A 25,318-nucleotide genomic window follows, 5' to 3' on the forward strand; every position below is an offset into this window, starting at 1 on the left:
TTCCCCTTTTTAATGCTGAGGTTATTGTCATGTCAGCGAGCCCAGTAATACATCGACATAGTACATATGATAACAAAAAATTATATTTTGCTTGCTTGGTGCTCAGCTATGCAACAAAGAAAGTACAATATCTTGTTGGAGGTAGCATTTTGATTACAGCTTTGCATTATATAGTAAAAAGTCCAGTATCAAACTGTCTCTAATGAAGTGCCTCGTGTGGCATCTGGTTCCACCCAGATCGTCTGCAGAGGTGGAACGCCATCGCAGGCCACACACTCAGATCCATGCCGCCTGCTCCCTCAGCACATTTCCTCATTGCTCTATGTTCGTCGCTAATATTCTCATTAGGACCAATGGAATGGCCGCCTAACATGTTTTCACAGCCGGCATGTGACATCATCACATTTTAAAAGCACCTCATAAACACAAAGGCCTCGGCTGAGGACGGGTCTGGGAAAGCTTACAGCCACCCCTCCACTCGCCCAGTCATTGTCTCTGCACTGGCAATGAGCTAAGAGACGGTGAATGATGAAAGCAGCTGAAAGACGAGTACAACGTTGAGAAGATTATAAAATATTTTTTAAAACTAAGTTTCAGTGTCTGTTTTTTTGCTGACTTCAGCATTAATTACAATCCTAGGTGTTCTTACTGGGAACACTGGGTACCAGGCTGTACTGTGTGGAGAAATCTGATTCATTCTGCCATTAAAGAGTTTTTGGAATGTCTACAAATAATCCTTGCTTTATTTCTACCTCAAACAGCAGTGAAATATCTAACAATGAAAAGTCAGTCTCTGGTCAGCCAAAAGGTCTTAAGTCAGTTCATAATCACAATACTGCAAACTTCAAATGTGTGAAGTGTGTTTTCCAACAGTATTGTCTTTTAAACCGTTTAGCAAAGGCCACACAGTATGCAGAACAAAAAGGGAAATATCTCTAAAACTAAGGCTTTGATCTCCAAAGGGAGCGTTTGGCAAAGAAATAACAGTTTCTCCACAAAACTGCTCAGTGGGGCTAAAGGAGAAGGCACTAATCATGATCCATAAGCACTTAAACAGCTTGTTGGCATGGTAAATTATTATGTGCACATGCTGCAAACGGATGCTGATATCATAGCTTATTAATTATTGATCACTGATTTTGGGATCATCGTTTGCACTTTTTGACTTCAGAAAAAGCATTTAAAAAAAACTCAAAAAAGCTGCTGGTATGAGGGTTTTGATCTGTGAGGAGATGGAGCAGAGATTGAGGCTTCATTTAAATGTTTTATAATCTTTTTTTTGGCAAAAGAAAAATCTTTATTGGGCATAAACTTGATGATGTGCAACAGGTTCTCTTGTGTCAAAATAATGATGTGTTTGGCTGTTGTATAGTTTGACACTGAGATGTCGTACCAGAAGTCTTTGATCTGATAGGAAGTGATAGAACAGCACCATGTCTTCTTAATAATATATGTTCATCCAGTTTAACTTTGACCATATACCCGATACTTTCACTTCTACTAGTTCCTCTCTCTGAGCCTTTGCCTCTCTGAAATTAGATGTAATCCTTTGGAGGGGTGGTTGATCAGCTTATCGTATCGCTACACACAGGGTCAGTCCCCCACCAAGAATCTATCATGTGACATCTGAATCTTAAACCCGTCAAATGAGCTTAAGTTATACTGGTGAAGCTAAGTTTGAGAGATCCCATGACTTGCCAATAATCCACAGTCCCCATTTCCCATTGGCTTTTTGGATTACAATATGTTTTCTTTGTGCCATTTTTCTTTTCTGCCATTAACACTAAAACAGCCTACAAGGCTTTGGGTTTCTTTATGAAAGCATGAACTAATCCCTCATTACCCCACATTCAGGCATTTATTGAAATGTTTGCTCGCTGTGTATGTGGTCTTGATGGATTAGTGGATTCAGCAATTCTTAACAGAGAATTTCCAATGCATTTGCATAACATATATGAAACATTTTGTTTTGTTCTTTGCAATGACCTGCGCCATCTCAGGTTATTTTTGTGTCCCCGCATGTCTCTGCCACCATGCTGACCTCTGAAAGTCATGGTCCCTCACAGCAGCCCCGGTTTTTGTGAGATGCTGCAACTATTTGTAGTTGAAGGGAATGGACTCTAGTGTGCTGATGTAATCTGTTAAAAGGAAGAAAAACATGATATAGTTGTTGCTGAATGAGCCCTTGAAGGCCCCAGCCTCAGAGGAAACTGGGAACATGGGGTTGGAGTGTTTTTTCTCAAACTTTGGCATTACTTTTCCCCACTTTTTTCCTCAAAGCTTTTCCCAGTTTCCTTTCTTTGTAAGAGGGTACTAAATTTGCTCCTGGCCTCATTGTACAATGCACCCTTTTACACTTTCAGACTAGTATGACTGGCAGATGGAAGTTACTGTTCAATGTTTTTTTTTTGTTTTTTTTTTAAAAAGTCCTTGACAATGGAAGATCTGCGATCCATTTTGCAGTGTATGTCTTTACACCCAAATCATTACAACAGAACAGATTCAGTTCAATTTTCTGAAAAGAACCTCAGACTAAATCTATGAGCATGCGGTCACGTAATGGTTATGCATTATCTTGAGTATTGTTGGTGCTCTTTAATGTGGCTTTATTTTCCAATCCCAGTGCGTCCAAAAAAGAGAACACTTCAGCAGATTTTTAAACCATAATAGAGTTCAAACCATACTTTTGCTCCCCTGCCAATGAGCATGATGCTTATATGAGTCTTGAGGTCCACAGTTTGAAAGAGTTGTGGGGGGTTTGCATGCCACATCCCAAATTTGATGATTTCCTACTGAAACTAAAACACGGAAAAGGCTATAATGTCTCAGAATATACTCTACACCTAATGATTTCAGGCATTAGTTGAGTTCTCATGAAGACAGTTGGTGGTGAGACAGGATTAATAAGTGAACCTCATGAGGGTACCATGTGCTCTTCCTGTTTCTTCTGCACTTTTTTTTTATCTGCAGTTGTTATGCTCAAGTGGGTCACATTTATCTTAACTGTTCTGGAGCAGTTGGCCCAGCTCAGTTTCAGCTTTAAATGCATTACTTAGCAGTGGAAACAGAGATACAGCAGATGAAAAATAATACTCCTTCCTTTAAAGTCTGGCAAAAGAGTTTAATGACCCTCTACTTTTTGTGTCACAAACACATCACTTATTTTCTTTTTATCTCGTGTTAAATCTCAGCTGCTTATTTTGACTTGGTTGTTTATTTAGTTAATCTTTTAGCACTTCTTCCTTTGTTTTCCTGACTTAGAGCCGCTCTGCCGCTCGCAGCACCTCATCCACTATCCACGAAATTAGTGACCCCCAGAGCAGCCTGTTCATCTCCCGTTTCAGAGAGGCACCAGAAATGTAAGACAGGGGTGTATGTGTCTTTCAGACAGTTGTTCCTCCTTACTGCAGGACTTGAATTGCTTAGTAGCCCCTGCCATTAAATGGTCTACACTTCTCTTTGATCTGGTCAAGGTCTGTGTCCTTCCTCTCTATCTGCTCTACTGCTTTCATGACCTGTCGTGTATTCCAATCCTGAAATATCACTATGAGCGCTGGTATCTCCAAATGAGGATATGCCTTAGCTTCTACGCTGACACTGACCCTGAAATATACTGACAGTTTTATATCAGGCATAGGCTTTGTAGAAGTACAAAGCAGCATCTTTCACGCTGAGGCCGTTTTTCACGGAACAGGTGCTGAGAGAATCTGTTCAAATTTCTGCCTCTAATACAAACACCATATGAGGATTACGCCGCAGTCAGCTTAAAAGCATATATTTGGTCACAGCTAACTCCCCTATGTGTTCCGATACGGCCAAAGAACAAAAATGGTGAAAATGACTGGTATGAAAAACATGTTCTATCGAAAAAAAACATAAAAAATACCACTTATCAAAGACACGTCCAGAGAGAAGGCACATCTTCTTCACTCACAAACCACATTTGGCCCATTCCAAGTCTGATCTGCGGCTAGACAGTCTACTGCCTTTTTAAACTGAGCAGTACAACAAACTGTCTCATTAAATAGCAATAGCAAACTATTGCTCTGTCTCAAAACAAGTTTACATTTGATTCTTGGTATCCTTTCACATTAAGTACAGCTGGTTGGGTAAACACAATTACACATGATGCCTGGACTTCTGGCCATCAGAGTAAACATTTACCTCTTGCAGTTTACAGATAACTTTTGCTGCCATTCGAAACAGCTTTCTGTAGTGCAATGCTTATCTCTACATCTTTTGCCCTTTCTTTCTATGCTAGTTAAAAAAACACACACGAATCCTTCTCAACATCCACACGTCCCTCCATTTTCTCCAGATGCATTGACAAGAAAGAGAAACGGTGACCTTTGACTGTTGTTGTGTCTGTTAGGTCGGCCAGTCTCCACACTGCGGGACACATTCCACTCCTGCCGGTAAATCTTTTCGCAGGAATCAATCTTTGATTTATTTCTGCCATTGTCACAAGGTCTGGTGTCAAAGCGCTCAACGGAGAGTCACATAGTTGAACGTTCAGGGTCCCGCAGCAGGATATGATACATTGCCCATTCAGTTCCTGTGTAATGTCCTCTAACGCTGCTTTAATGTGCTCATTTGTTCAACGTTATGGACATGTTTGAAAGACTGATATGCATGACTATAAATAATACAGTCAATTGAACAGTGGCATGCGCAAGACACAAGAACTAATGTAGAGTAATGAGCAGCTCATCCCCATAGGATCACCGCCAGTTGGTTGTAACAGTCTGGGCCTCGTGCAATTAGGTTATTCAACAAATGGTGGGGTGCACGTCAATGAAGTGGTAAACATGCATTTAATATGTAAATTTGTGCATCATTTGTGCATATGTGTTTATTCAGAACAAATACATGTAACAATGCTTATAGGTCATATTAAGAAAGATTTTTGGATTTAAGACGTTCAAGCGTAACCGCACATGCTTTATACATTATTAAAGACCTCCACGGAGGATTTTTAAGTAAAAATTCAGATGTACAGTTAATATGCTGCATTCTAAAAATGATTGGAGGGAGTTTCAACGTGCATAGAGTCCAAGATTGCCTTTCAGGGAATATGTAAAACTCCACTGAAATATAGTTTATGTGCATATGTTAGCATTAAGACACAAGTTAAAATCTTGGTTGATATATTTTTTTATTTATTCTTTTCCAACTCCTCCATATTTGCCATCATGCAAAAGCATTCGAAGCTTAAATAAGTCAGTCGTTTAGTTTGATATCGCTGCAGCAGCTGATTTATATAGTTTTAATTAATTAGCGTGTAAAATGTCGTGCATTCTGTCATACAGAAGGAGAAAGTTTTAACTTACTTGTGCAAAAAGAGATCTCAGACTTAGAAAAATGCACGGATCAGCATTATCGAAGTTGGGGAAGCATCCGGTATGCTTTTGCAAATCTAATAAGAGAGGAGTAACAGAGATACTGACATCAGCAGACAAATGTCTTGGCTTCCAGCTGGAAAGATGTCTGCAGCTGAAGGGATTCTCCAGGGTATGGTATTCACATGAAACTGGTGATGATGAAGCTGTGCTGGCAGGTGATTATCTGTGCTCACACAAGAAGGGATTTGACATTAACCATAACACTATGACATATGTTTTGCTGAAACAATGTTCTACCAAAAGCAAACCAACAGCAGAAGTTCACATTGACCTTGTTGGATGCGTCTGCAGATAAGGAGATGATAGATGATGACCAATTCAACTCTTTGTGTGTCTGTGTGTGTGTGTGTGTGTGTGTGTGTGTGTGTTTGCTTTCTGTTATAATGATAAAGTTTCTCTACTGTGTTCCTGAGGTCACTTAGGCTCAGTGCAGTTAGTTCAGTTTGTTTTATAATTTTCATCACTCGGTGAACAACTACCCACAAATTGAGATTAAATGAAACGCCACTGATGGCTGAAAATGGGATTTCAACAGAGCCAATGAAGCATTGCCTCCAACATCTAAATGACAGAGTGTGAATGCTGCACAACTCTAGCAAAATATATTAAAGCATTGACTGAAACGTTCTTTTGCTTGACTTTCTCGTTTAATAAGCGGGTTACTGTTTGTGGCTTATTTGAAGATCATTTGCTGGTCTGAGATACCCTATAATATCATACCTCAGAACATCAGAGGAGTCTTTAATTACAAGCTCGGAACAAAATTGACTTGGACCATGGAGGAACACAAAAGACTCCAGGGAGAATTTAGGTGCCAATTTATCTTTGATTTATATTACCCTTCCTTTTTCCTGTGCCATAATTCATTTGTCTGCCTCAAAGTCACCGTTATTGATGAAGGCTCTCGCTGACACACAAGTGGCGGGTGGCTGGCTACCAGATGAAAGACAGAATGGATGATCGCCAGGCTGAAGGTCACAAAGGGCAGCTGGACGTTTGGCTGACCTGTGACCCGGGACCTCACATGTTAGTCCGAACTTTCTGCTTGATTGGATTAGATTAGGTTTTGCTTTGTGCTCCTTTCTGTGTAAATCACACCCTGAGATGCGTGAACTCTTACAAGCAGTGATCATGCATTGTGTGTATAGGTGGTTGTGTTTGACACTCTTAGGGCAGGAAAATCAGTCGGTTCCACACTCTTGGAGTTTGCTTATTATACAGACAACATAAGCAATACAAAGCACAACAAAGAGCTTACAGCGTGCACAAGACTTCAGTGACTTTCTGAAGGGAGAACACCAAAAAACTATACCAGCAGTTAGTATTTGTACACTAAGGTATTGGCTTTGAGGAGCAGAAAAACACTTTTTCTTGTTTGCTTTCAAATTTAGTGCCATAAAGGGAAAGTATACCATTCTCATGTGTTTTAGTTTACTGATAAGAAAGGAGTTCCATTATTGTAACATTTATTTTTCTCTATTTCTTTTTATCTCATTCTGTTCGGAAACCCAAATGTGAGTGTGCTTGGTTGTCTGTCTCTAAGTGTAGCCCTGTGATAGACTGGTGACCTGTCCAGGGTGTCTCCTGCCTTCACCCTATGGGATAGACTCCAGCCCCCCCGTGACCCTAGTGAGGATAAAGCGGTGTAAAGATAATGGATGGATGGATGTCAGGAAACCCTTCCCCTATTTTCAGAAGAAAAAACTGATAAACCACTTATCTGAGTATATATTGGCATGGTAAGGCATAAAAAAGAGGGGGGGGGGTCTGTTAGGTGTGGTCTCAACATGCCTCCATATACTGAACATTATCTGTTGTTATCATCATACTCGATATACATTGCAGCTTTATTGATAACACAGTGCTAAGTGGCCTAATGGTTAATGCATGTACTATCTGACCGTCATGGTTCATGGCTCCGCTGCCTCTATCAATTAAGGAAAAATAATATTATGCTAAAAAACAGACATGCACTGTATTATCGGTCAGATTGACCCATGTTGTTGAAATGCACTCAAAAGTTCACAACATGTCTTGGATAAACATTTCCTGCAGCGGACACACACACATTGTGGTACTTGTTGAAAAATGGCAGATTATGCTGAACACAAAGTGTAGCAGAGGGTGATGAGAATGTCATTAGTTTCACAGGTATTTGGTCATAAAGTAAAGTATTGGAACAATTAAAATTGGGACCAAATTGTGGCGCTTCAGTAAAAGACAAAAGGTCACAAAGTTAATGTGATTCATCCTGAGGGGGACATGAATGTCTGAAACAAATTTCACCACAGTGCTTCAAATAGTTCCTGAATTGTTTCACTTACGCAGAAAAAAAAATGGTTAGCATTTCGTAATGACCTTTACAGCTCTGCTAATGAGCAGAAGTGTGTTTCATCCTTCAGTTTTAACGATCTCAGTTTGTGGTGTCTGTCTCTGGCAGAATCTCTGGCTGTGCTATAAAATGTGGGGCAGCTTTTTTTTTTCCTTTTTCCTTTTTTTTTTTCAAATCATGACAGGCAAATCAGTACCAGAGGAGGAAATAAAATCAGTCAAAACAACAAAGACACATTTTTATTTTGTGTGTCAACTCTGTAAGTTTGGAGTATAGAGGACAAAGTGGCCTGGAAACATAACAGTTGACAACATTCAGCACACGGCACATCACTGTGTCTTTAGTTTACACCTGTGGTCATCACCTAAAATGAGGGAAGTCAAATTTCAGAGAGAAAAAGAGAGGGTAACCACTATTTCAGATGGCTCAAACCTGTAACAGAACAGGAAGAGGTCAACAAAAGCTTAATTGACAATGTTCCCAATTATTCCAGTAATCCAAGTGGGACACTGTCAGTATTTTGTAGCCTGCAGTGTGTCAATGACACCTGCCGTCCAATTTTACCTGCCTTTGTTGCTGCTATTGTTATTCGTCTGTGCAAGTCTGACTGGATGAAGGACAAGCTTTTAGGTCTTCCTGCAGATATGGTGAAAGAAAAACATTTGCAGGAAGCCATGAGGAATTTTTTTTTTTTTCATTTTATTTGCCAAGTTTTTTGAGATAACTATCGCTGAAGTATTTGTGATGCTCACAGCATCTAAACACTTTTCACAAACTCACCAGCTGCATAGCTCTGAGCCTTTTTCTGACTGTTTGGACAAAGTGCAATAACAAGTTTCAAAAAAGATTGTTGATGCAGAAAATGGTAAAATAGTTTGTGATTTGGGTGAATAACCCTTTATCTTATGCCTGACTAATAATTTAAAAAAAAAAAAAAATCATAACAGATACAAATAAAGTGTTGAACCTATGATTTGGTGTCCCTGATGGTGGAAAGCTTGTAGAGCTTGTTTTCATCGCTGAGCCATTTTTCCACCAAAAGCACACAGAAGACATTGTCTCCCACAGCTGGACAAGTAATTAATATCGAAGCATATGTCCAGACACTTGATGATAACAACCCCATCCTTTGCAGGTCTCGTTGCGTAGCAGAAAGCAGGAAATGTAATCAGTGAGCAGATTTGGGCTCGTGAGTAAGTGGTTTCAGCTAGCGTGTGAGGTGAATTTGAGGTGTGTATGAATATACTACAGGGATCATCAGGGGGAAGTCCTGGCCAAAGCTTGCCTTTGTGTAACCCAAACAAATTTTTTTTTTTTTTAAATCTTTCAAATACATGAAATATGTTTGATTCAGACCTGTGTGTGTTCCTTTTAAGAGCTTGCGTGAGTGTAATCTTGTGGAGGACATGTTTACTGTGGAAGCCCTTTTTGCTCTGAGAAACAACTGAAGTGCTCACTGACTACCTTATGTATACTCGTAGGGGAATGTTTGAAATGAATCACATGAAGAAGGGGATTGGACATGTATACAAGATAAAATATAATTACCCTATCACCTAAATATTTTGCCGAGAACTAAATAAATATCCTAGAGAGGAAATGAAACCCGCCTATGGCTTTGGAGACTCAAAAGAATTTGTGTTAAAAAAAAAAACGCTCATGAATCAGAGCCAATATATCAGATGGTAAACATGCAAATATCAAAAAATATATCGAACATGTCAAATAGGGCCTTAGTTGTAACAAAACAGAAAGTGTTGACGTTTAGGAGGTGACATAGTTTTACAAGAATGTGGAACATCTGCATGTGGAAAATATGGAAAATCTTATTATCACATTTTCCAGCAAGTTTAAAAATCAGGATAAAAGGTGTAATGATGACAGGCCACCAGTATCTCTATCCATCTTCATGTGACAGAGCCAGAGTTTTATGTGAAGAACAGCTGGTGTTTGTAGTTGGCAGGAAACTGTTTGGAAAGTTACAGTAAATATTGCGTGTGTGTGTGTGTGTGTGTTAGTGTGTGTTTGTGTGCACTCATCTGGTTATCTGTACGCCATTCTCCGTCCACTCAGGATGAATCTGTGTTGAATTGCAATTATGCGACTGGGTGAAACAAAAGAAAGAGATCTAAACAGACACTCAGCTCTACGGGCCGCCTCCACTGCCAGAGCCGTGTTGTCTTTTGTGTGTCCGACCCACGTCTGAACCAGAGATGACTTCCTTCAGCGCCGGCCTTACAGTTAAACAAGAGTTTAGCGGAGAAACAGTTGTGCATGACAGAACCCAGCCTGAGCAGTCTTTTGTTTGTTTGCAGTGTTTATCAGTCAGTGACACGGTGTGTTTATGTGTACGGTTCCAGTAGGATTTCATGACCCCAATGCCCTCGCTCACCCTCCATCCCCAACCTCCCTCTCGCGTTGCAGGGAGTAACACTACGGCGTGATCCAGCTCTCTCCCCTCAGGATTGATTATATCACGACGAGACTGCAAAGCGGTGGCTGCAAGGTTGTTGGAGCTCAGTTGTAATCATTTCTTTTTAATTAGTAGGCTCACACCAACATGCTTAAATGTTTAGCTGGATGATGAAATTCAGCATTATGTCAGAAGACTCCTAGGACATGCAATATGTCTCTGGCTAACAGGGCGGGCTGGGGGGGAGGAAAAAAGGGGGAGAAAATGTTTGGGGTCAGTTACACATCATGTAAATTGCAAATGAAGTGTGACATGTTCCTCGGTTCATTTACACAGCAGACAGCTGCACTGATTAAAACTGAGACGCATCTGATCTGTCAGACGGCTCTGAGGCAGACTGATAAAAGCTGCTGAAATGTTTCTGGTATCCTCTGGTCTGCTGAAGGCATACACAGTTTTGGTTCATTTTTTTGTAATTATCAATATATTGACCCTTTCGCAAGTCAAGGATGGCTGTCTTTTTAAAATTTTTAATTGGTTTAGACTTCAGGACGGTCGATAAAGATGATGAATAAGTTGTTTTAACAAGCATTACTTACTTTAAACTTGCTCTCGGCTCTACCTGCATTAAAAAAAATGATCTTTTAGTTCAGTGAAAAACAGGGAAGACTTTGGCAGAGTTACAACGAGGCTTTGAGTCTTTTTGGACAATGGCTTACAGACAGACGGATTTCTTCACCAAGTAAATATTAAATGAAATGCTGGTGCCACATAATTATGGCTTAAGTTAAATTGTCTCCAGAAAAGTCTTTCCTAGAGACAGTCTTTCATCATCGTTTTCTGAAACTGCCACTGCTTTGGACAACTGAGTAATGAAAGGAGCTGTCAAACAGCGGAGCCACTGCTTAATGCAATTATATAAAAAGGTATGCTCCATGCTTCTGATCTAATTATTTTTTACATTTGACATCACCAAAGGAAGTGACCCTGTTAAACTTTTTCAAGGACCCAACTTTAGGAAGACGGCTCCTTTGTGAAACGGCTGCCACCGAAACCCTTTGTTGAATGTAAAATACCATTACTGCCAGATAAATGACAGAATATAACATTTCTTCATGCTCGGTTTGCTGCAAGTATTATATAAGTTTAATATTTCCATTTTTAAAAGTTTATTTGTGAGACTGGACAGGTCTAGACTCTTAACATAAGCAAATAAACAAAGCGGCACGGTGCTCCATCTCTGCTTTCTAAACTGTTTGTTTTAATTATTGTTTTCCAGCAAGAAATTACAATGACAGTATGACTGTCAATAAACATGTCTTTCAAGCTGTGTGACTTTGAAATCTCCACACAAAAAATTAACCGCCGAAAATTGCCAGTGTTTTTTGGAAGCGTTCTCTCTTGTTATGCTTTTCTCATTTCCTGCCCTCGGAGAGATTAAAGCAGCGGGGAGATGATGTTTTTGTATTTTGTCAGAATTCTTCTCGTACTGTATCGTAAGAGCTTCAGAGAACTGAAAGCCCGAAGTCCCTGCCACACCACAGGTATGGCTCCCTCTGCTGTGCTACGACACTGGGCCAATCCATTCCAGTCTTGTGCTAACTGCCAACCTCTGCAGGGCCTCTGGGACGACGCTGTAAAGAACATGGATGCTGCTTGCATATTTTCGTCTATATGTCTGTATCGGTGCCCATATGTGTCACATTGTCAGCATCTGTATGTGATTCTGGGCGTAGAGGAGAGTTCTTCATGCAAATTCAAATCCCCCTCCAAAGAGCACTAAAGTAGAAGAAAAGGATCTGCTGCATGATCAGTCAGAGCAGTGAACAATTTAAATCTGATGTCTCCAGTGTGTTATTCATTATTCGTGATTATATGCTCCGCTTTAAGTTGAACAGTGAATGATAAAATTAGCATGTGGTTGCATGGCTCTTGCTTTGAATGTCTCTATTGGAGAATAAAAACCTAAATAAGAAAAAGAGTTTGCTATCTCCTAGAGATTCGGGAGTCTGCTGGTTCTGTTCTCAGCTGCCAGTTGTGATCACAAATGTACTGAAAGACAGCTTGATCACATGAATGTTCGAGCCTGCACTGTGGACTCGGCTCACACAGTGAAGAGAAACTCCAGCGCTGAATAATCTCCATCCACCTCATCAAACAGGCTTGTGGATCTTTGGTAACCAGGTCCAATCTGGATCTCGACCGCATCTGCACTCTGTTTGTGCATGCCATGCTCAGTGGGCATTCTCCCACCCACTGCAGGCAGCTGGAGCACTAGCCTAGCCCACATCAGTACGCCGACACCCCCATGCTGTGCAAGGTTCATATTAACTCCCCTCCCACCTACCCGAACCCTATGAATCAATGCCTGATCTGCCTCAGCAGACCAGAGCTGAGCGCAGCTATTGGACGGCTGTGAAAGGATGACTGGTTGAACCGGAGCCAAGGTAGAGCCTGACAGAGCTGACTTCATGGGTAACTGATGTGAGGTCACCTCCTCTTGTCTTGTGAGTGTGAATCAACTCTGTAAGCTTCCAACAACAATTCACCTCTCAATCTGGATCCTGGATGCATGTCACAAGCTCTGCTGGTCATATTTGTGATTGTTTGGGTTACTTCACAGGTGTCGTTCATGAACTACTGAAGTAGGTTTTTACTCTTTGCATTTAGTTAATAGAAATATATCATGCAAATATATACCACAACAACAACATCTGCAAGGCAGCTAATGGCAGAGCTTTTACAACCATTGGACACAACAATCTGACATGAAAGGCTGACTAACTCAACCCACTTAAGAGATTGTTTTTAAAAGGGATTTTTATTCAGCAAGTAAATCAAGCCAACAATTTTTTACTTTGTTTTCTTTCCATTGGCTAACAAGTGATCAGCATGTCTAAGAAAATAACGGCAGGTTTGTTTCTCACATATGACCTCTGGAAAGCAAACAGGCTAACGTCTGGAGCAGGAGCCTCTCAGACGGAGCCTCTGTCTTTCCAGGTGGCCAGGCGTTGATGCCACACCAGCAGCACACTTTCACATCCAGTGGAGTTTTTGTCATATTTATTTTTCTAGCCGGCGAAAAACCTTCCATGAGAATTATCCTTGATATTACGTGCAGAGAGTTTGTCAGCGGTGGCAAAAAGCTGCATATAATAGCCAAGTCCTCCCCAGCTGTGGGCCTATACCAAGGTCAGCAACACGTTTGACATGCAGGCCTTTACCACTATTCTCTATTAACCTTTGCACACATGTGGCTTTCAAAATTAAATACCTCCCCCTCACAAAAACTTTTTTATTTTGTCCTTCTACAGGAGTTACAAATCAAATTCTCTCAGTTTGCCTGTTGGGAGTATGGCTCATGTCAAATACCGACCGCATTAATACACAGCAGTGGGATTTTAAAAACATGTTAAATTTGTTTTCAAGGTGTTGCAGTCACATTCCTTCCTGATGACCTCGGACCTGCTTATGGACACACAGTAGTACTATACACAGAATGTTTGGTTAGAGCAGCTACATGTGTGTATCTACCCTACTTTCTCACCTTCGTGAGGTCTTTTTGTCATCATTATTGCAAGAGTTTGTATTTTATTAACCTGCACAGATGATTTAAAAGCTTAAAAATATTATTGCATGTTCAGTCTTGAATCCACCTTCCCCTCATTCAGCTCTATTAGCTCTACCTTTTTTTTTCTTTTCTTTAGCTGCATAATATCTCTTCTCTCTGCTCAGTTTGCCTTTTTTGGAACCCTTCTCTCCTTAAATGGTTAGATGCCTAATCGCTTCCAGATGCAAGGTCCAGATGAAAGACAGACGCTTCAGTTGTAGAGGAAAGTCTAATGAAAGTTTTAAAAAAATGCAGGCCACCTAACTTCCAGCAACTGAAGTTTCTCACAACTCTTAAATTGCAATCTGCAAAGAGTGTCTGAATATATAATATAATTACTAAAGTATAAATAATAATAATAATAAGTATTGTGAGACGTGCAGTTTAGATGTTTTTTATTGGTTATTCAGTTAAACTCAACATTTCTTATGTTGCAAGATTCCCTCTTTGTACAACTCTTATATATATTCGTGCAATATGTAGACCGACTAACAGCTGCTTGCTTACAAGAGGTTAATTAGGGAAAATTATGATAATGAATGCCAAACTGTGATTTGATTAGGGAGGTTTGAAACATCACTGTGTTCGAAACTTTAACTGCAATGCTAATTAACATTTGAAATTCATGACATTATTCGTCAGCAGTAGTAGTTTGTTTCAGTAACATTCGGTGCTGTATTTCACTTTCTTCTCTTATCTATTTTTGAAGTATTTGTATTTACTGTTGATTACAGGTAAGAGCTCAGCTTTCCAAGACTGAGTTGTATTCTTTTCAACAACATGAAGCATCGTATTTGTGAAATTTTCTTGCCGAATTCTTGCTGTGTTGCTATGTCAACGCATTTAGAAACTTTAGAAATGAAAACTCACAAGTGGACTTTCCAAAAAAACACTTTGATAACTAACAAATAGTTGGGATTCTGACTGGATGTTTTCAAACTGTGTGTTATATCACATTTAATTAACCACCACACTGACCTTCTACCTGCTTCCAGTACAAAAACTCTGTTGTGATCTTTTGCCTTGTTTTTTTTTTCTTTCAGTAGTGTCGTAGTTATAGTGAGTGATGTATGACAGGAAAGAGGCAGAAACCTTATCCTGTCCTGTGTCTGCACTCTAGCACCGGGTGTCATTATATCCCTGTCTGCTCTATTACCTCTCCTCTGTTCCCATGCCAGATATGTGGACCTTACAGCACACTAACCCGCTGCCCTTAACCAGGTCCTCCACAGTTATGTCAGTGCTTTACATAGAAAGATAAAAAGCTTTAGTTTGTGGAACCTTTGCTCATTTGAAATTATTACCTTTTTTAGCAGATTCTTTTCTGCCCTTAAACTGCTGAGATCAAATCCAAGGACAGGACAGTAAAACCTGCAGGGAAAAAGATTCAGAAAAATGCTGTTTTAGACCAAACAACAGTTGCACAGTCTTTTTACAAGACAGCCATAGACATGTTTACCCTTCAGCACCTGTGAAGGATATAATTAATTGTCCTCAACAGTTCTTGTCTGGTCAAATCATTAGTCCAGTTGGAACCCATTTTCATGATACTTCTGGATGATATGATTTGGCACCTTTTGCATAACATGATGTATTTTTTTTTAGTACAATCAGTGTGATTAAGATGTTTAGTGACTTTGACAGTTATACCTTGTTTCACAGGGATACCTCGGTGCAGCAGATGTGCTTTAATGAACATCTGGACGGAGAAAACACTTGACAAATCTGGAATACATTGTTCATGTTCAAGTCATGCAGGGATGGAGAAGAAGGTTTTGTAAATTTGAATTGCCAGTAATGAAGAAAACTCTACATAGCTGTTGTTCTGTAATAATTACAGATATGTGGCCATGTCAGTGCCAGTGCAGAAAAAGGAAATTGAAAGCCACTCTAAAATATTAATTCAGCATAGTTGTGCTTCAACTGATGTGTTTAAGTGTTTTGTTTGAATGGAACAAAAAGACCTCCTCATGAACAAAATAATTTCCCCTCCAAAAGCGTTGTGGTTAAACCGTGGTGTTGTTGTGTATTAATCCATCAGCCCTAACTGTGGCCCTTTGTCTTGCTCTTTGTTCAGGTCAACGTTTTGCTTATTACAAAATTGGCAAATTATGAGGTATCTTGGAGTCTGTTGGCTGTCTCCTGGTTTCATTAAATCCATTGTGGATGTTAATGGCCCCCAGAGGGTGAAACCTGATGTTTTTAATGACCGTTCCCGCTGTATCACCACAAAATCAAACGTTTGTACACAAGAAATTTAGGAACTGTGGTTTAGCTTTATACAAGTTTTCAGCATTCCTGTAATGTGCCTGGGTGCAGAGCTTTACCACCCAGCTAAGATGACTTATCTGTCTGGCATCATGACATGAAAACAACGGTTTACTGGCTGAAGAAGTGATTCATCCAAATAAGCAGCACAAAAGGACCAACAATTAGTCAGTCAGTGCCATGGGCAGGACTGTCAAGTGTTTTTAAACTGTGTGCTGGAACCAGGAAGGAGACGAAGATATGACTCAGCTGATGATCAGATTTATTTTACATGTATTTTCAATCATAGTTTGTTTTTATTGTTTGTACTTCCCTCTGCTCCACTCTTAAAATCTCAGCAAAATCAGTCTGCCAGCATGGCTGTGCATCAGTGTTTAGTTTAAATGACATTGGATTCAGTCAAATACATTGGTTTCTAGTGATTATGTGGAGAAAATCAAATGCTTTTCCCCTTGGAAATCAGTTAGAGTAGAAGTAATGTCAGAATGAGGAGTGTAATGAGTTGACAACTCTGTCTGATGTCAAGCAAAACTGGAGAAAAACACAGGACAGCAGATCCCCGTTCAAAACAAACAAATGAAAATTCTCAAGACCTTTTTCATACATTAAGTCCATGCAATGTTCCTTTAACAGTGCAGTGTATCGTAGCATAGTGTCTCAGCCTGATAGTAGGGCCTTTGGGACTTTCTCATACCTTGTAGAGCAGCTCTGTGTACACATGTAGAACACAGCAAGGCAGCTGGGATGATACTTCAGCGTACTTCGTGTTTCAGCCTCAACATCTTTTGAAATTTCATTACTTTTAACACACTTACACGGAGCAGCCAGACATCACAGGCCACAGTTTGGCAGTATTTAATGTCACCATTTCGTAGACCTTACACATGTCTCAAACTATGCTGTGAAGATTTCAGCTTTTTGTCTCCTGAGTAACCACCAAAATCTTTCACATATGGTTGGTCCGTATCCAGACAGTACTGTCTGTGCGGCAAATGTTTGGAGTTCTGATATATTCGTCAACAATGTGTGGGCTTCTTCCTTCCACTGGGCCGGTGTGGTCTCTGTCTAGGTCTTTGGTGTGGTGGTGGACATGTTACAAAGCCTCTGACCTGCCTATCTGCTACTTTAGCGAGTAGTGAAAGAGGCCTTCAGGAGGTCTCCACCTCGTTTTCCTCATCTCTGCTCTCCTCAGAAGCGATGCCAGGACAATAGAGAGAGAGCAGTTTGCACGGCTTCACACCAGCTGTGAAAGCTCAAAGTATTTCTCAGTCCAGATTTCTACAACTCGCCCACTCATTTGATTTCTTTGAGCCTACGCTTTCCTCTTCGCCTCCGCTGTCTTTTAATTATCCGCATGTCACTTCATCAATCTGTCTCTGCAACTGTCAATAAAATTAAGTTTGATAGGAAATACTTTTATTAATTATTCAATTAATATTGTAAAGTTGCCAGTTGAAGGTCATGATATTGTTCTAAATCTCCTTCAGGTTGACAAAATTGTGACGTCACTGCAGTTAAAGCGACCCATCACGATCATGGCAGTTACATTTTTTTCTGCTTGGTGGAGTATTCAGTTCCTTTACCTTTTATAAATCCTACACCAGTCATTAAACAAGGTCCCCATTATTCTGGAACCCAAGGGATAAAAACATGTTCCTGTTCAACATCCACACTGGCCTCTGTAATTTAATCACTTCTTTAAACCCACATCAGCTGTCTGGCCCGCATATGGAAGTAACAGCACTTTCCAAGTAAGATAAAAGCAAGTTCAGTCATAAATTTGAGCTTAAAAGATTTCTTAAAAATTCTTTACGCCACAAAGTTGCATTTTGTTTGATTTGGGCCAGAGTCACGGTAGCCACTGCTGCACATCCATCTGCGCTCGGTTTGTTTTCGAGGAAACTACATAAAATGCTTTGATTTTGATGTCGTCAGAGTCCAGAATTAGCTCGGTGTTGCTCTTTCGCTCCTCAGGCATCGTGAGACTGTAATGAGCAATCACTTTATCCCCGGTTGTTTGTACATTCGTGTCTGTGCTTACGCATCGAAGGTACACTCATAATACGTGTGCACGCAGAGTTTGATTGATGTGTGTGATAATTTCCCAGTTGGCAAACATTTACGTGCGCACTCCGTCATTTGTGGCCTGTTTGGATTGGCCGAGGCGCGGTCCTGATTGGCTGGTTTCACTGAGGACTACGTGAGATGGATTTGTTTGACTGGGCACGGTAAAATACGAGGAGCATGATTAGAAACTACATTGCCTTCATTTCACCCCTTGTTGAGCTCAATGGTTTGGGCTTTGCAGTGCTCATCGACTAACAGGTTTACGCACTGCTTCTTTCCGCAGTGGGACTTTTTCCCATGGCTGCACAGTGAAAGTGTAGCGAGGGGCAGTAGCCTGGGCAAATAAGGCCACACTGCCTGAAAGAACAAGTATTAGAAAGTCACAGAAATCATTCGCTTACTGTAATTCTAGTGAACCTTCTGGGAAAATCCCATCTAAAAATTAAAACACCTTATCCTTTTCCAGCTCCAGCTCTTTCTCAGACCACAGGGTGAGGACGATAGGTGGGCCAGAGCAGTTTGGAGCATCCAAAATCCTCAGGATCATTATTCCATTTAGACATATTATACATAAACATATAAAGACATGTTCCCTTGATTGGACAGTCAGCCAGTCAGTAAGTCTCCTTTGGAAGGCTCCTGGAATCTGATGGGAGAACCACGAAGTGCCCCAGTTATCTTTGGATTTCCCCAGCTTGTTTTACTAAGGACTCAGCCAAACGTTGCCTTTCCCCTGCTGATAAGACAGCTCCCATCATGCCTCACTCACACACATGAAGTGTAGGGAGAATACTGCTGGCTGCTGCTGATGATCTAAGATTACTCTTGCTTTTGAACTTTTAATCCAATAAAAATAGAGTTTTTGTAATACCTATACACTGCAGAGGAAAGACTGAAAAGTCAGTGGGAAAGCGAAACAGAGGCCCCTCATATCCATGTCAAGATGGATACGACAAAGTGGTGAGTGTTATTTTTCTACCCCCTGCTGGGCAGAGAATTCCTCCATATATACACTATGTCTGGCACATCTTAAATTACTTTTCTGGTTACCAATATTTTAAATTTTACAGTATGCATATGGGAGCATAACCTCAATCTACACTCAGCATGCGACTATAAGTATGAACGAAAACACTAAAAATGAAACAAAAGCCTCATGTAAGGGACACAAACATGTGTTTAAGTGTCTGTTTAAAGTGTTGAGATGGATGACTCCTCGCTGCGAGAGAATTCTGAAGTGCTGCATTATGCAACATATGCAAACTTCAGTTCATCGTTATATTCAAGGACTTCGTGAGAAACTTGTCTCACCCACTGAGATTTACGCTTACGGTGTAATTGATTTATCCAAAAATGTTCTTTAATCCAACTTTTATGGCAGGAATATTGCTGCCAGACGCCACATTTTGTTAGGTTGTCCTCATCTGTCGGGGGTTTATGGTTTGCGGTTTGGCTAATTGTTCCGCTCATTTTTCATTTGCATATTGCCTCCTGTGTCATTTCATACGGGTGGCTGGCAAATTATAATCTCCTGGACAGACAGGCCTCCGTGTTCCAGCAAGATGACACTAATACGCTGCTATTAACCTTTACCGTACGTAAGAGATCTCCGCAATCTCTGCAGATTCCAAAATACACTGATTGCTTCAGGCCTTCTGCTAGTGGTTTATGTAAATGTGATTATGTGGTTTATTATCTTACAGTTTATTCCCAAAAACAATCATACACTTAACTCATGGAACATATTGTTTTCAAATCACACATGGCTCCAAATATCTTCCCCCCACTCTATGCACACGTGAAGCACTGAGTGAAGTACAATTTTTTACAGTGCTGGATCCTCCTCATGTAAAATAATTTCATCTCTCAAGTCACTGTCTCTCCTGAACTTATTACCATAAAAGCTCAGTATCTCTGTAGCCCACACTGTACCACTGCTTTTAAACTCGACGCACCCTCAATTCATTGTGAATTTTGTGTTCAGTCTGAAGAGAACAGAGTGAGAAGAGCCCAACTCCCACCCCACCGAAAGTAACTTTCAATTTTTTTTTCGCTTTTCTTGATTTTTTTCTCTGCCAAGGCGAGAACCCAGACATGGTTTGAGTGTAGTTTGAGTCTGTCTGTCTGTCTGCAAGATTATGCAAATACAACCAAGCCAAATTTTTTGAAAGTTGGCGAAAAGGTGGATATGGGCAAAGGAAGAACTGAGACATTTAAGGAATTACATTTTTGGTGCATATCCAAACCACTTTCTGTAAAATTGCATGATAGGACATTGGTGTTGGGGGAGGATTATGTTCTCTGAGTGCCGTCCCAGTTTCAACTTTTTTTCCTTTTTCCATTTTCAAGTTTATATACCATAAATATATTTTTGGGCTTTCTGCATGTGGTGTTTATGCACTGTAAGTGGATGTATTTTGAAATACATTTTTATGGTTGGTGGCTATAATGGAAAGCAACGCGGAGTCGGCTCAAATAGCTTCAATACCACAAATGGGTCAGTCACCAAAGCAGGAATATTATGTTCCTGCAGTTGTTAGGACATACTTCCTGCAGTTTCCTCTGGCTTTTTAATTATTTTTATTTTTATGTTTTTTTACAAGTCTCAGGTATTCGTGCTCCTACAGTGTTCCCTCCAGCTGACACTCAAAACAAAACAAACATATAAAACTGTGGGGTTGTTATAAATAACTCGCCCGCCTGCAAAATGATAAAGTATTACAGTAAGCTGTAGTGTCTGTATGTTAAAAGTTGGAGTAGCTTTCTTGTATTGCTCTTGGTTTCCCCTTTCCTCGTGTGGTTTATTATTCTTCTCCTTGGCTTGCATCTCTGCCAGCTTTACAACTCTCTCACTCCTACACACCACTCACCCTCTGTTAGGAGTTACAGTGCAGAGTGTGGGGCACGCTCTGTGATGAGTCCCCCGTCTGCCATCTGCTCAGAAAAGAGATGGAGGCTTACTGCAGCCAAAGCTTCATCACCTCGAATGAATGATTTCCATCTACTCTCAGTCATACCAATGCCATCCTCAAAAAAAAAAAGTCAGCATTTGATGATAAGCATGGCTAGCTTTATTTTTCTTGGCGATGTTCCTGATGACTGCTCCGTTTTACACAGAGGAGGCTCCCTGCTGTTGAGTGTTGGAGCTCCAGAGCATGATTCGAGTTTCTATTTTCTTCCAATTAGTGTTTTGCTAATAAAGATCCATTTATTCAACATGGTAGGATGGAGAATTCTAATCAACTTGTGAGGTTTACCCCTACCTTAATCTGCGATCTAGAGCCAACACTTGCAAACAATTACGCTGCTGGTACCCAGGGGCCCGATCTGATTGGTCTGTTTGCTTTGTGCTGTCTTGGGAGATCCTACAGTAATTGAGTCGGCTCCTTGGTTGATGGCTTCTGAGCTGCTTTTATAGCTCCAGTGGTTCTATTTCTCTCTGGATGTGCAGCATTATTAAAAGCAGACCGCAAGCGGGACATTACATTAGGGTATTATACGCTGCACTGAAGCGTACTGTGTGGTATCCCACTGTTGCCCAGCCGTCCCTGTCACTGTCCTTTGCAGACAGACACCACTCCTGTAGCAGGCAGTTTTCCTGCTGGCAGTCCTCCCAGAGCCTGTAGAAGTCATCTTCCTTCCTGCCACCCCCCCTTCATTCCCTCAGAGGCCCTTTCTGCCAAAGGGCCTGTTTGGCTCATGTTCTGGCTCAGATAAACAACAAAGAATGGGTCCAAAGATGCTTTCAAAGGCACCTGGTATGGTGCTCTTGTTTCAGGTTGTGGACTGCCATCACTCTTACACCCCCTTTAATAAAATTTAGGTTTGATCTGCTGTGGGTTTAGAGTAATATCACTGAGTGTGGAAACTGCTAAGTTTATCCAGTAAGATGTTTCCCCTCCAACTTAATAAATTTTAATTGGAATGCGCAATGTTGGAATGTTTAACCAATAGCATGTTTTCCTCTCTGTAGGTGACTGCGACAGATGCAGACGGAGGCTCCTTTGGCTCAATTACCTACTCCCTTGGCTCTGGCATTAACAGCGCCGTTCCCTCTCAGTTCACGATTGGCAAGGAGACGGGCCAGATCTGCACTAGTGCTGTACTAGACAGAGATCAAGGGCCAGCCAGCTTCGACTTTACTGTTACTGCAGTGGATGGGGTAAGCCATTGCCTTTTGAAATCATGCTTAATATGAATCCATTGAGCCACAGTGTAATCCTATAAACACAGCAGCCATGCTTTTTTACAGACAGGGAGCAAAGACATGGCCAACTGTGCAAAAAACTTTGAATAGCTCTCCATGGTAGGTAGACATACTCAGAAGTTAGTGTTGCACAATGGTCTCTTAATGCCAAAAAATACTTAAAGAATGAAAGGTTAAAAATGAAAGAAAATTACTGCGGGCATGTTAAAGCAATCAGATGGAGAAATACCTCAACTGTCAGGCAGTAATATTTTAACGAGTTGGACTGCCGCCTCCCTCCTTTTTGCCACCTGGTCCAAATGAAAAGCCTGCACTGTATTTTCTGCCGAGGAAAAGCCTATGAAATAGCCTTGGGTTGCAGCGAGCCCTCTCACCCTCCACGGGTCATGACATATTGCTCTTTCCCAAGGGAAACTATCAATCTGTGTCCCTGCACGAACCTGCTGGGACTATATTTTAGGGGCTACACCGTATATCGAAATTTTAACTGGGTTTACTGCTGGTTTTTACTTCCTCCATTAATGTGGTGTACGTGCACCATTAATGCGGCCTAAATCCTGCTTTCGGGTGTGTTTTTTCTGGTCATGATTTAATGTATGTGAAGGTATAACAAAAGAGCTTTTTGTTTCCTCTGCAGGGTGGACTGAGCTCAGTAGCCTATGTAAAGGTAGATCTGGTCGACATTAATGATAACAGACCCGCTTTCTACCCACTCAGCTATGCTGTTAGTTTGAGCACACAGAGTGCTCCTGGGACATCTGTTGTCAGGGTGACAGCCTATGACCCGGACTCAGGCGTGAATGGCAGAATTACGTACAAAGCAGTACCTGGAGGGGCCTCGCCATACTTTACCCTCAACAAAGACACAGGTTGGTGCACTTTTCCTGCTCCTGTTTAGACTTTATGATATTTCTTTTATAATTATTGATAATAACATTTTAAGCATGTTGTGTGATGTTAAAATATCCTGTTTATAAATGGTCCTTTAACCTTTTTGCAGGTGTGATCTCTCTGTCTCGGTCTGTCTATGGGAAGGCCAACACTGTGATTCCCATGGTGATCTCTGCTCAGGATGGCGGTGGTCTGGTTGCTCTGGTCAACGCCAGAGTTAACATCAGCGTGGTGGCAGGGCTGGTGGCGCCGCCCGTCTTTGAACAGACTCAGTACTACTTCACTGTGTCAGAGGATGTCCTGCGGGGGACAGCTGTAGGCACTGTCCAGGCCAGCAGTAAAACAGGTGGGGATTACAGACACTGTTGCTCACTCACTTGTTCACTCTCTCACTTATCAAATCGGCCCATATTGAACAGCTCAGTATACACTTATCTGTCACACTCAGTTATGCTGGAAAATGTATCCTTCTTTTCTGGCCCTGAGCCACTATACACGCCTAAATCTGAAATTGGATCAAATAAAAATTCCATGAAAATTGAAAAGTTCCATCTATGGAATGTACGTCAGCTTTTAGCCAGTGAAGAGTTTTAATATCTTTCTCTCTTTGCAGGTGCCTCTAAAGATATCTCCTACACCATCAGCTCTGGGGACCCTGCAGGCTACTTTACAGTCGATCCGGACACTGGGGCCCTCAGGACCAGTCTTCCGCTAGATCACGAAGCCCAGTCAACTCTTGATTTGGAAGTGCAGGCCCGCAGCGGAAACCCCCCGGCTTTTGGCCAGACACGTGTCCACATTACCATCGCAGACATCAACGATAACCCTCCTGTTTTTCTGCCCTCGTCGTCGGAGTCCCTGCTGCTGCCGGAGCATACAGAAATGGGCACAGTTATCTATCGGGTCCAAGCCGAGGACAGAGACTCAGGAGTCAATGGACAACTTTCCTTTGACCTTTCTTCTCCAAGTGGAAGCCAGAGGATTTTCAGCATAGAGCGTAGCAGTGGAGAGATTCGATTAGTGGGGAGCCTCTCCTATGAAAACACGCCCCGTTATGACCTCCAGGTGATTGCCAAAGATAGTGGAGTACCCCAGCTTAGCGCCACCTTCATGCTTGTGGTTCATGTCCAGGCAGAAAATGACCAGGGACCTGTGTTTGATACCCTCACCTATCGTGTGGAACTAAAAGAAGGAACTTCAATAGGCACACGCTTCCTGCAAGTCAGGGCTTTGAACAGAGAAACCCCCGGCTCAGGTCACTTCAGTCCCTTGGCGTATTACCTGCGTCCAGACGGAGATGCGGCAGGGTTTGGCATTGCTGCAGAGAGTGGCTGGCTGTTTGTGAAGAGTGCCCTGGACAGGGAAGTCAAAGACATGTATCTTCTGACTGTTCTGGCCAGTGCAGGTCATGGACAGCTAAAGAAGACAGGCAGTGCGACAGTGCGGATATCGGTGACAGATGAGAATGACAACTCTCCTCGGCTCACACAGGAGAGAGTCTTCCTCGCTGTCAGAGAGAACTTACCTCCAGGAACGGGCTTTGGTCATGTGTTGGCCTCAGATCGTGACAGTGGCCCCAACGGACGCCTCAGCTACCGCTTCCTGCACCCAGACCGCTACTTCCAGATAAACACCCACACAGGTTGATTGAAAATTATATGTACTGACATTTGTGGCAGTTAGACGAGTGTTAAAATAACAATGTGCATTTCTTAGGTTTGCGTGAGTAGACAGCCAATTAAAATGTGTATATACATGCAAAAAAAAAAAAAAGCTGCACGCATAAAGATGTGTTCAGACACTTTGAAGAGCTGCTTAAAGAAAAGAGCTGGCATGAATGAAAAAAAAACTGTAGACTGGTTTTTTAGCTGACTATAGTGTCATCATTAATAAGGCTGTGGCTGACAGAGGAAAAAGAAAGGCAACACTGCTGATGGTAATTGTTGAAACTTGGATGTCTTCAGGAAAATGTAAAATATCTACTTTATAGGTACTGAAACATGCCTTACTCAAAATTCAAAATGCAGTCTGTTGTATCTATATTTGTCTGTAGATTGAGGTAAAACTAAAACTAAGCAGAAATATCCAAACAAGCAATCCCTTCTTCCATGAGTCAAAAATCTGAGAT

At 41.3% G+C, this 25,318-nt stretch overlaps 1 protein-coding gene across 1 annotated transcript in view; it reads left to right on the forward strand.

The window, feature by feature from the left end:
* The window catches only part of LOC103363423 (protocadherin-16-like), a 78,078-nt gene that overhangs the window by 36,483 nt on the left and 16,277 nt on the right, over positions 1-25,318 (forward strand). The window contains exons 3-6 of the mRNA XM_008290178.1: positions 22,066-22,254; positions 22,937-23,168; positions 23,300-23,536; positions 23,804-24,832. Of these exons, the coding sequence (XP_008288400.1) occupies positions 22,066-22,254; positions 22,937-23,168; positions 23,300-23,536; positions 23,804-24,832 (1,687 nt within the window). The remainder of the gene's footprint in view (positions 1-22,065; positions 22,255-22,936; positions 23,169-23,299; positions 23,537-23,803; positions 24,833-25,318) is intronic.

This window comes from Stegastes partitus, unplaced genomic scaffold, assembly GCF_000690725.1.
Source record: "Stegastes partitus isolate 25-593 unplaced genomic scaffold, Stegastes_partitus-1.0.2 Scaffold659, whole genome shotgun sequence".
Classification (NCBI taxonomy): Eukaryota; Metazoa; Chordata; class Actinopteri; family Pomacentridae; genus Stegastes; species Stegastes partitus.